The following is a 12,891-nucleotide window of genomic DNA, read 5'->3' on the forward strand; positions in this document are numbered from 1 at the left end:
AAAGTTTTGGCAAACAAGCCAAGCTTCAATAGTAAGCTCGAGGTCGAGCTCGAACTCGAGAAGAGCACGAACAAGCCAAGCCAAGCTTGGCCCACCTCGACTTGACTCGGCTCGATGTATATCCTCAGGAGCAAATACAACACTTTGATGGTACTCTTGGGATGTAAATAGCAATTATACTCACCGTGACTATGTGCACCCCACCTTATGCTCATTTTAATCCAAGCCGTTCATTTCAGTTCTTGATTGGACAATGTCATGTGTGTCCCATAATGCTAACAATCCATGTTCAAAAGTGTTTAGAAAACAAGGGGCAACATAATTAGTCGGTGATAATATGCCTTTGCTAATCACTTGCTCTAAAAACTCAAATTGATAGACCACGCCAAACAAATTCTTTTATCTCATATCCAGGCCCACATCTCATATCCCTTGTGGGCCCCACTTCACACTAGCTAACCACTTCACATTGGCGGGCTTGATTTTTAAATTTTAAATTAACCGAAATCACTTGAATAATATTCATAGTCGTCCATTTTTTTTCTTAAAATATTCTCCTAATCCAAGAGCTATGATCACTCGGTTGTATTGAATATTTAGACATTGTCCATCAAATTAAAGGTCGGTCCCATCGTATGATCAGTTCAGATTTCGTATTTGTCTGACACATGTAAAGGACATTAGAATGTCCGGGAAAAAATTAGCACGGTAGACTCTTCCCTCTTGTGCCTTTTTTTTTTTTCTTTCGACGCCTAAAAATTTTGGTTACCAAAGTAGATTTTTAGGGTACAGGAAAGAGAGTTTTGGACAAAAATACCCATCGTTTTTAGGGTAAAGTAGCTGGAAAAAGTAGGAGTATTTTCGTCTTTATGGGTTCGTCAGTAGGGCTATATATCAAGCCGAGTCGAGTCGAGGTGGGCTAAGCTCGGCTTGACTCATTTATGTTATACTCGAGTTCGAGCTCGCCCTCGAGCTGAACATTGAAGCTTGGCTTGTTTGCCAAAGCTTTCGAGTTGAGTTCGAGTCGAGCTAGTGGTTCGAGTCGAGTTGAGTTTATCTCGAGTTGAATCGAGTTTGCCTTGATAGGGTAAGGGAAAGAAAAAGAGGGAATGGGGATGGGTAGGATTTTTTAGTAAAAACTTTTAAGTTTTAACTTTTTTTTAAAAAAAAAACTTATATATATATAATATTATTAAAATATATTACTCGAGTCGAGTTGAGCTCGAGCTTGAGCTTCAAGTCGAGTCAAGTTAAAATACACCATGATTGAACTTGTCTTGAACTCAACTCGAGCTTTAGTAAACAAGCTTGACTCGCCTTGAGTCGGCCTTTCAAGCCGAGCCAATCTGAGCTAAGTCGAGCCGAGTCGAGTGAGTTTTTCGAGCTAACTTAACTAATGTACAACCTTATTCGTTAGTACGGGTATAAGTCTAGTTTGATAAGGTAAGGTTTATTCGAGTCGAATAAAAAAATATGGGTGGTACATTTAGGTATATATTAAAAAATTACCCGAATGTCGAATATGGAGTCCTACGATACACTAGCGGAGTTATTCATACATGTGCACAAAAGCATGTTAAACTTGAAATAAAAAATATAAACTGTCAAAATTTTCCTATTATGGATTAACTTCACAATCATGTGATCAGTGATCATATCCGTTGGATTTGTAACCGTCATATGGATGGCTGAAAATGGACGGTCGAGGTTAGAAAGAATGGAAAATATCAACTTATCACAGTTTTATACAGTTCAGCAAAACATAATTTATTTCTATCAAAAATATATAATGGGACCACTATGTGAACATTCTAGATTGTTTAAAAATCATGCCACGTGTACATCGAATGTTTACTTGTGTATGGATGGTTCACATCTACCAGAGTATATTCCCTCCAGGGATCCCGCTACGCTAAATTCTTGGGGGAGTATAGATACTCTGGTAGCGTATGAATTTTGATACTCAGGCATTCAAAAATTCTACATCTAGCATATATTACCTCAATTAAAACCGATTAAATTGAAACCCGCATTCAATAAGTCATAGCTCCTAAAATATATTTTGGTGGGACAATCATAGATTCATGGAGACCTGTTTGTCTAAATTCGACCATTGGATATTTTAATTTTTAACCGTCCAATGAATGTCCCAACAATCGGATAGTCAGTTAATCATATAAGCGTAAACTCGTGGGTTTACCCTTCATCTAATCTGGGTCCCACAATTGGACGGTAAATTTAAATTACCTGCATGCCACGTATGCAATTGCAAGGATCGTGCATCACATTCCGCCAGAGTATCAAAGTTTTTCTCTGGGTTAGGGGATTCCGGCAGCGGCCAAACTTACCTAAAAAAGGACTTATATGTTAGATCTACATCATTTCCGAGAAGAAACCCACCTCATTTTACCTTCCAAGTATAAGCCCCAGCTGTACGGACGACTTCCCAAAGGTCGAAAATGCCCCTGCTTTTCCTTCCCCAAGAGGATCGGCCGCTGACGCTCCTCGAACTCCGAGTTGTACGAACGATTCAAAAGATATCAAAGTTACATGTGCCCATGCACAACGTTCATCCATATTTCGAGATCATTTGGGTGCATTATCAAAAAAAAAAAATCATACCCAAAGATCAACTGGACCACACCACAAAGAGCAGCAGAAAAATTGATTTTCACCTTAAAAAATTTTGTAGGGCCCACCGTAACATTTATTTTCCATCCAATCTATTCATAAGGTCACAAATACCCCTAAAAACAAATTTCATAATAATCCAAAACTTCTGCGACCCCTAAAAGGGTTTCAACGGTAGACGTTCAAACCTCTATTGTCTTTTACAGTGTGGTCCACTTGATAGCTAAATCTGTCTTACTTTTCATCTTAAGACTTAATACGATTTCGCGAAATAGATGGATGGTTTGGATATAACACATACCTCATAAAAGGACCCACAAAGATGGTGGGGATTACAACAGGGAAAAAAGGGAAGCCTGAAACCTATGGCTACGGATTATAACCGTAGCCATTACCACAGCCCATGCTTTTTCAATATGTCCTTTGTTTTGTATAGAAGGCCTTTTGATATGTACTTCGATGTATTGAAGGTCTTCCGATATGATCCAAAAAGGTCTAGAACTGTCCAGCGAGTTTGCATAAAAAATCCTGCAATTTTCGATACATATCGAAGTGTATTCGATATGTATCGAAGCTATAGCTACGGATTATAACCGTAGTTATAACTGTAGACCATAAAAGTCTATGCATTTTTATTTTTATTTTACATGGAGAACTTTATTCTACCTACAATTTTCACTAATACATATTTATATAAATATGTATATATAAGCATATAAAAAATTTTTCCCTCTTTTTTTCATTTCTTTCTTTATTTATTTAACAAGAATATCATCTAAACCAAAATTAGTTACTTGACATACCATATATGATTTGGGAGTAGGAGAAGCTACTTTAACCAACTAACCTTGTTATTTTCCAAGATTCCATCAGGTCAATGGTTGAAAATCCATTTCATTCACTTCGTAAACAATTTCAATCAGTTTGCGATCAATTTTATTTATTTCATTTACTTCGCGATCAATTTCATGCATTTCATAGTCAAGTGCGTGGAAATGGCCGTGAAGTGAAGTGAATTAATCGTGAAGTGCGTCGAAATGACCTTGAATGAACACGGAATCGTGCGGGAATGACCATGAAATGCATGGAAATGACGGTGAAGTGAAGTGAATTGACTGCGAAGTGCGTGGAAATGGCCGTGAAGTGAAGTGAACTGACCATGAAGTGCGTCGAATTGACCGTGAATGAACACGGAATCGCCGGGAATGACCGTCAAATGCATGGAAATGACGGTGAAGTTAAGTGAATTGACTGCCAAGTGCGTGGAAATGGCTGTGAAGTGAAGTGAACTGACCGTGAAGTGCGTCGAATTGACCATGAATGAACACGGAATTGCCGGGAATGACAGTGAAATGCACGGAAATGACCGTGAAGTGCATGGAAATGACCGTAAAGTGAAGAGAATTGACCGTGAAGTGCATGAAAATGATCGTGAATCTAAACTGAATTGCCGAAAATGACCATGAAATGCATGAAAATGACCGTGAAGTGAAGCGAATTGACGGTGAAATGCATGGAAATGACCGTGAAGTGAGGAGAATTGACCGTGAAGTGCATGGAAATGACCGTGAATCTAAACAGAATCGCTGGAAATGACTGTGAAATGCATGAAAATGACCCTAAAGTGAGGCGAATTGGCCGTAAAATGCGTGAAAATGACCGTGAAGTGAAGGCAATTGACCATAAAATGCATGAAAATGACCATGAATCAAAACGGAATCGCTGGGATTGACCATGAAATGCATGGAATTGATTGCGAAGTAAATGAAATGAACGAAATTGACTGCGAACTGATTGAAATTGACCATGAAGTAAATGAAATGGATTTTCAACCATCGACCTGATGGAATCTTGAAAAATAACCAGGTTGGTTAGCTAAAGTAGCTTCTCCTATCTCAAAATCATATAGGGTACGTCGAGTAACTAATTTTGGTTTAGAAGATATTCTTGTTAAATGAATAAAGAAAGAAATGAAAAAAAGGGAGAAAAATTTTTTATATGCTTATATATACACATTTATATAAATATGTATTAAAGAAAATTGTAGGTAGAATAAATTTCTCCATGTAAAAATTTTTTTTTAAAAAAAGAAAAAAAAAAATTGCATAGATTTTTACGGACTACAGTCTTAGCTGCGGTTATAATCCGTAGCCATATGGAAAATACCTTCGATACACATTGAATACGCTTCGATATATATCGAAAATTGCAGGATTTTTTAGGCAAACTCGCTGATAGTTCTGGACCTTTTTCGATTAATTGAAAGACCTTCGATACATATTGAAAGACCTTCAATACATATAAAAAGATGTACCGAAATGTCAGGGGCTATGGCTATAGCTACGGTTATAATCCGTAGGTATAGAAAACCCCGTAGCCATAGGTTCCTAGTTTTTATTATTTATTATTATTATTTTTTAAAATTTTTGCATCCCCACCACTTTTTGTGGGTCCAATTATGAGGTATGAGTTATATCCAAACCGTCCATCTATTTGAAAAACTCGTATTAAGGCTTGAGAAGAAAAATAAGACAGATCTAGCTATCAAATGGATCACACTGTAAAAGGCTTTGGAGGATTGAACTTCTACCATTGAAACCCTTTTAGGGGTCACAGAAGTTATGGATCATTATGAAATTTGTTTTTCCTCTTCATCCATGTCTTTGTGACCTTATGAATAGATTGGATGAAAAATAAATGTTATGGTGGGCCCTACAAAAGTTTCAACGGTGAAAATCAATTTTCTGCTGCTCTTTGAGGTGTGGTTCAGTTGATCTTTGGATATGATTTTTTTTTTTTTTGGATAATGCTCCGAAATGATCTCGAAATATGGATGAACGTTGTGGATATAATAAATACATAACTGTGGGCCCACGTAACGTTGATATCTTTTGAACCGTTCGTACCACTCGGAGTTCGAGGAGCGTCAGCGCTCGTCTTCGAGCACCAGCCGATCCGCTTGAAGGAAAAAAGCAGGGGCATTTCCGACCTTTGGGAAAGCGTCCGTACAGCTGGGGCTTATTCTCGGAAGGTAAAATGAGGTGGGCTTCGTCTCGGAAATGGCCCCTAAATGGGTCGTACAGTCGGAAATTTCTCCCAAACTTACCTACAAAGGGACTTATATGTTAGTTCTACATCATTTAAAAATGATGGAAACTCTTAAAAATGCGTACATATAATTGTTTTAAGGAAATCCAGACCGTCCAAATATCTGAAAAGACTAAAAATTTGATCACAGAGAATAATTTTATGAGAAAATAACATAATTTCTCAATTTTCTTTTAATTTGAATATTCAATATTTCGATGGTTATGATTTCTTGATCAGTGTGATTTTAAATATATGATCCATCCACGATGGGTTCCACAATTTGGATGGTTTGGATAGCTGTAAATTCTGGCCACATGTGAGGAGAGTGAGTCACCACCATTTTCAAAATGGTGCTGGAGTCTTAAACAGGTCAATGCGTGTCATAAATGGAAGAGAGGAAGAGAGAGAGAGAGAGAGAGAGAGAGAGAGAGAATCTCAATGGTCAGGATTCCAGTTATCTTGGCAGACTTCATCATCTCATTCATGTGGGTGTGGTCAGGAGCTCTGAACAGGATCTTTGTCTACAAGACACTGGGCTTAGGATCTCAACCCAATGGAGAGATGATCAAGGGGTCCCTCTCTATCCTGATCATGTTCTTCTTTGCGTGGCTGGGGAAGGTCAGTGGAGGTGGGGCCTACAACCCTCTCACTGTCTTGTCTGGTGCTGTCTCTGGGAGCTTGGGTGGGTTCCTGTTGGCTGTGGGTGGGAGAATTCCTGCTCAGGTGAGCTTGTTTTTGGATTGGATTCTGTTTGGATTGTGTTTGGCTGACTCTTTTTTTTTTGGTGGATAGGGTCTGGTTTGTTTTGCTTTTTTTTCTTTTTTCTTTTTTTTTTTTTTTGTTTTCTTCAACCAAAAAAAAAAAACCAATTGGGTTTTTGTTTTGATTGAGAATTGAATGTTTTAGTTGTGTTTGATAGCAATTGGACTTAACTAATTTTGTTTTTTGAACTGGGTTTTGGATTGAGATTGAATTGGGTTTTGTTTGGATTGAGGTTTGTTATGTGTTTGTGTTGATTAGTATGTGAATTGGGTTTTGTTTGGATTGGTTTTGGTCTTCTTCTTTTTTTCCTTAAATTTTTTTTTTTTCAATTATGGATTTGGGCTTTTCAAGTTTGATTGAGATTCAAATTGGGTCTGCTTGTTCTTACATATGACCTGGATTTTGCCCATAAAAAGATAAAACAAATGAAACTAATTGTGTTTGTTTTGTTGATTGATATTTGGCCTAGCTTTTATGTTTATAAGTGAAATGAACTTTCCCCACTAAAAGAAAAAGGAATTTTTATTTTATTTTTGTATTTGAAATCTCTCTCTCTCTCTCTCTCTCTCTCTCTCTTTTGTCTTTTCTTAACTTGGTGACTTGTCCCTGACTCATCCAGGTTCAATTCGAGTCACGAGTCGGCCGAATTGGGGGTATTTCGACCTGACTTGTTCGAGTTGGGCGTGAATTGGAGGGTGATTTGTGCTTTCAAAAATAAAATAAAATAAGAATTGGAGGGTGATTCGTAGTACTGGCCAACCTGTTCACCACCGAAACCGAGTTGACTCGGTGGAGCCGGATACATGTGAGCGGGACACGACTTGGGCGGGTCATCAAACCATGCCAAATGGATATCTCCACAACAAACAGAAAAAAGAAAAATAGCATTGTTTTTGTTTTGTTCATTTGAAATCCGAATTGGGTTTGTTTTGTCCATCAGTTGTGTTTTGCCTGCCAAAAAGAAGTACTGCATTTGTGTCCTTATTGAGATTATACTTGGGTTTGTCTGCATCAACTGAGATCTGAATTGGGTTTGCATTTCATGGTTTTATTTGAATTTTGCTTCTTTTGTTTATATACACATTTGGATTTAGTCATTTAGATCACCATCTATACTATATATATATATATATATATATATATATATATATATATATATATATAGAGAGAGAGAGAGAGAGAGAGAGAGAGAGAGAGAGCAGTGGTCTCCTTCCTCTCTATTCATTCATGTGAGTAGCACGCTCCATGTCTCCTCTTTGTGTGCAGCCTACATCTAGGACATGTACTAGGGAGCATGTGTAACAAAGGCTTAATGGGGCCCACCATGATGGCCGTGTGACGTCCACTCTTTATGTCTGTTTTGCCGGCTCATGTTAGGACATCAGCCCAAAAACGTATAGATCTAAAAATCAAGTGGACCACAACACTGGAAAAAGTGGAGATGGGTCATCGACCATGGAAACGAGTACATGCTTGTAGCTGCACCCTTACGTTCCATCTCTCTTTTTTTTTTTCTCTCTCTCTCTCTAGTCCCCTACTCTCTCTACGTGCTTTGCAGGTGCCATGGCCCATGTAATAAATAAAGTGAATGGATGAGTGAGGTTTGCATTGATTGATATTTGAGATGAATTTGTTTGATTGACATTTAAATTCTGCTTGGTTTGTTGGTTTGCTAATTCCATAAGCAGGTGCACATGCCAATTTGGAGCCTGTGTGTGAGATTTGAGCTTTCTATCCAGTTGGAAATAATGCTTACATCTTCTGCCTCAATAATCATGACCATTTCACTTTACAATGTTCAAACTGACAGTTAAAACAGGAATTTCTAGTCATTCATTTGTTCCGTATGCCGTGGCCCACCTGAGGTATGAAATGGCCTGACTTTTAGGCCAGAAGATCTTACTCTGTAGCCCACCTGATGGAAAGATCCAATCAAGGATGTCTGTTCTATATCGGTGTGTGTGCTTGTGTTTGGATGGGCAGAGCTCCAGCAGATGTGGAATTCGCAAATCTATGATCTGTTCATTTGTTGATAGTGGAATTGGGGAACTTTCATCCCCATATGAAATGGTTTCTTTGTTGTTGTTTTTATTTTTTATTTTTTTAAATTATAATTATTATAATAGGAAATTGGGGGCGATTTGAATTGAGTTTTTCTAATGAGTGATATATGAATTGGTTTTTTTTTTTTTGTTGGTTGATTATTGGATTAGGTTTCTCTAGTTCATATATGAATTATGTTTGTTTATGTTGTCTGATTTTATTTATTTATTTATTTGAATTATTTTTGGTGTTTGATACTTGAAGTTGATTTAGTTGGTTGATGTTTGATTTGGGTTTGTGTTCTTGATGATTGAGTTGGATTTTTGTCGATTGGCATCCGATTGTGTTTTTGTCGATTTCTATTCAAATTAGGTTTCTAGATTAACATCTGAGTCTATGCTGCTGTTTCCTTTCAACTACCAACTCTCACATTGTCCATTTTCAAAAAAAAAAAAATCTGGTAGCAAAGCATGTATGCCATTCTTCATTAGCACTTTTTTGGGGAGGATGGGACACTCCCCACCTGTTTTTCCATCCTAAGTTGAAGTTGATCTGGATATCAATTTGGGGCAGTATTGCACCCTTTCCCCAAACAGGTGTTTGAACAGTAGTCAACTCACTTTGCCGTGATATTCGATCTAATGTTGGTTGACTTGGGTTTGTTTTATTGATGATTGGAGTTGGATTTTTGTTGATTGTCACTTAAATTGTGTTTTTGTTCACTTCCATTCACATTGGTTTTCTTTTTTTGGTTTTGGCATTGGGATTTGTTGATTGACATTTGAATTTTTGTTGTTTCCTTTCGACTAACTTGTGTCGATCATTTTAGAAAAAAATCGAACCAAAGCAGTATATTAGCTCCTTGTTGGTATTGATGTAGGACCCATTTGGACGCATGGTCAAAATGGTTTTTTTTTTGTAGACGAAACCCTCATTTCAATCCAAAATGAGGGTTTTGCAATCTTTTTGGAAATCCACCCGAATCATCGTTTTGAAAGCACCTGATGAAATAGGTGCTAAAAAGCTCACTCCCAAAAGAGCAGGTCAACGAAAACATAGCTTGTTGACCATTTTCCCTTCATGGGGAGGACTACTAAATTGGGGGAGTGTCTGATAAAGAAAGGTAAGAACCTCATTTGGAATGGAATTGAAATCCTTTCCACCTCAAACAGGTGTTTGGATGGTTGTCAACCTGCTTCGCCATGGATATTCAATTCAATGGTGATTTGGGCTATATCCAAACAGCCCGCAATATTTTAGAAAGGTATATCACAGTTTGATCTGTGTCGAAGTTTAACAAGAAAAACAACATTTTCCTAAATTGAAATTTGATTCATTTCAGGTAATTGGATCTATAATTGGAGTGAAGCTCATCAAAGAAACCTTTCCTGAAGTAGGACACGGGCCACGTCTGAATATCGATATCCATTGGGGAGCGTTGACGGAAGGACTACTCACATTCGCGATCGTGATCCTTTCACGTGGGCTTGCAAAGAGCAATCCCAGCAGTTTCTTCATCAAAACATGGATTACGAGCGTCTCAAAACTCTCTCTCCATATACTAGGTTCGGATTTGACTGGTGGATGCATGAACCCTGCCTCTGTAAGTATTTTGTGCCACTCCTCTTTTGTCAAATCCAAGCCATTGATTTCTCTAGTTTCAGATGTTATCGAGTGGCTGCTATTTTCTGTTATGAAACGCAATCTGACTACTATTATTTGTGAAAAGCCTGGCGAATTTTTGTACTGGTTTTTCGTCACATGAATGTGCAGTAAATGAGTTGTAGTGGACATGTGGAGAGTTTAAAACATCAATCTTCACCGTCCATCCACTCTTGCCCAATTTTCATGGAAACCATCCAAAAATTATACTGATTTGATGATCCTAAACATCTGATCAATGGCTTGTTAGTCATAACTGTCTATTTTCCTGGCCAGCAATCAGATGGCTTGGATTGTTAGATCAATGTAATTCTTGAGAGATTTGATGATTGCATCTAGAGCTAGGCATCGAGTTGAGTCGGACCGAATTAGGGTAGACCCGACTTGATCCAGTTTTGAAATAGGCCCGACCTGAACTCAACCCGACTCGGTACCGAGTCCAGCATGCCTGACCCGATCCGAGAATCTGGGTCTAGCCTGGACTAATCTGAACTGAGTCTGACTTGGTCACAAGTACCAAGTCGGGTTGGGTGCAGCGGGTATCCACGGGCTGAAATCACAACTCAAAACCTAGATGCTCTCCATCAGCTACATGGCATCTCAGATATGAAACGTCAGATCTGAGTTTTTTGAAAATATATATGTACAAGTCAAGCTTTGGATCGAGTCGAGTCAGTTCCGAGTTGGATTTCGGGTCGAGTCAAGTCAAGTTACTGGGTGACTTGAACTCGACTCGGTTTGAGTTCGGATTGGACGAAGTCAACTCGGTTTGGATGGACTCACCTACTCGGTTCGGATCGTGTCAGATCTAAACGAGTCGGATGAGTTGAGTTTGCCGAGTTGAGACGTGCCCAGCTCTAATTGCATCACTTCTATTTGAACTTAAGTTGACTGTCCATTTTGTAAAACTACTGGTTGGATGATTATGGATGCCTGGTGACTATCATGTTGATTCGGTTGAACAATAATAGCAGGTTGGACTGAATCGACGGTCAAGATCAGTGATGTGATTGTCCATATGTCGAATACAACTCATTTGCACCATAGTAGGGTGCAAATTAGGATCATTACCTACACTTATGATCATCTATTTAGAAGAAAAAGAAAGGATGATTCTAATCCATTCATCGGACGTGTTTGGCAGGCCATGGGATGGGCATTCGCTCGTGGGGACCACATAACAAAGGAGCATTTGTTTGTATACTGGCTTGCACCGGTGGAGGCGACTCTTTTGGCTGTGTGGACATTCAAGTTGCTTGTTCAGCCCCACAAGAAGCAGAAACAGCTGGAAGAGGAGAAGGTTGCCAAGACCAAATCAGACTAAAGGAATTTCAGCGTGAGTAATTGCAGGATCCTCAAATGTATGCTTGTGTTTTCATGACTGGGACCCATGTTCATGTGATCCAGACCATTGGTCTGATGTGTTCCACCATGGATAGGCCACATGCCATGAAAATCTCCGAGATTGGAGTATCCTAGCTACCACTATTGGGGATCTTTTGAGCCTAAGATCCAAATGTTCGTTTAAAGAAATTGTTGGGGTCATCCATCTAGGGTGGATTCAACATTCCAATGGTCTAGATTACCGAACCATGGGCCCCAATTAATCAGTTGTTAACTTGAAACCTGAGTATACTGCTCAAATCATCAAGTTGGTGATCCTGTAATTACTCTTTCAGCAATGGATGTGAATTCTCATTTTTCATGACTGATATTCTTTCAAGGAATCTCTCTCTCTCTCTCTCTCTCTCTCTCTCTCTCTCAAGTGGGTCAGTTCTGTGCTCCAACCATAGTTTGAATGAACACTACTTAGCTGCGACCCAGAACCGGATGTGGGTGGGACCCTGACCATAGGGCCCACCTCGATGTATGCATTGTACATCCACGCCATCTTATTTTAGTACATGGTCCCAAAAAATGAAGCAGATACAAATCTCAGGTGGACCACACCACAAGAAACAATGGTCATTGAATGCCCACCATTAAGAACTTGCTAGGGTCAACGGTGATGTATGTTTATTTGCCATCCAACCTGTTGATAAGGTCACACAAATGAATGGAAAACACAAATATCCGCTTCATCCAAAACTTGTGGCCCACAAAGTTTTTAATGGTCAATTACCACTGTTTCCTGTGATGTGGTCGACCCGAAATTTGCATCTGCTTCATTTTTGGGACCATGCCCTAAAATAAGCTAGAAAAATGGAATACATCAAGGTGGGCCCCATGGTCAGGGTCCTATGCACATTGCCAGTTCCGGGTTGAGTGGCTGCTAAGATGCATCCAGTTTGAATGAGCCCTTATGTGAGTGTTCCATGCACCAAAAATCTCTGCAGCAGTGAGAGAACTTGGGTCCCCAATGGCTTCGTGGGTTGGGTCGGGTTCAACCCCAACTCGTCCAGTTTTTTAAGTGGACCTTGAGATTTGGATCTGGCTCGCTGGACCCAGCTCTGGGTACAGTCCTGAAAAAGTTGGACTGAGTCCACAGGTTCCAACTTGTTGATTCTCTAGAGGCGTAAACAGGTTAGATCTAGGCAGAATGATCTGAACAAAATCCAAATCTCAGGACCTAGATTTACGGATTCCATGTGGGCCCAGATCTGGATCGAAGCGTAACTGCACCGCCGGGTCAACCCAACCCATTGCCAGGCCTATTTGAGGGCCTTTGCTTTGCAAATTTGCAATACCTTATATTCAAGGAAG

General features: G+C 39.2%; 1 protein-coding gene across 1 annotated transcript; it reads left to right on the plus strand.

Moving 5' to 3' along the window:
• The first annotated feature begins 6,127 nt into the window (after nucleotides 1-6,127).
• Nucleotides 6,128-11,893, plus strand: LOC131227973 (probable aquaporin SIP2-1). The gene is made up of 3 exons (XM_058223786.1): nucleotides 6,128-6,444; nucleotides 9,869-10,129; nucleotides 11,333-11,893. The coding sequence occupies exons 1-3, from the start codon at nucleotides 6,160-6,162 to the stop codon at nucleotides 11,510-11,512; spliced, it is 726 nt and encodes a 241-aa protein (XP_058079769.1). The 5' UTR covers nucleotides 6,128-6,159; the 3' UTR covers nucleotides 11,513-11,893.
• Nucleotides 11,894-12,891: the final 998 nt, after the last annotated feature.

Source organism: Magnolia sinica, chromosome 15 (assembly GCF_029962835.1).
Source record: "Magnolia sinica isolate HGM2019 chromosome 15, MsV1, whole genome shotgun sequence".
NCBI lineage: Eukaryota > Viridiplantae > Streptophyta > Magnoliopsida > Magnoliales > Magnoliaceae > Magnolia > Magnolia sinica.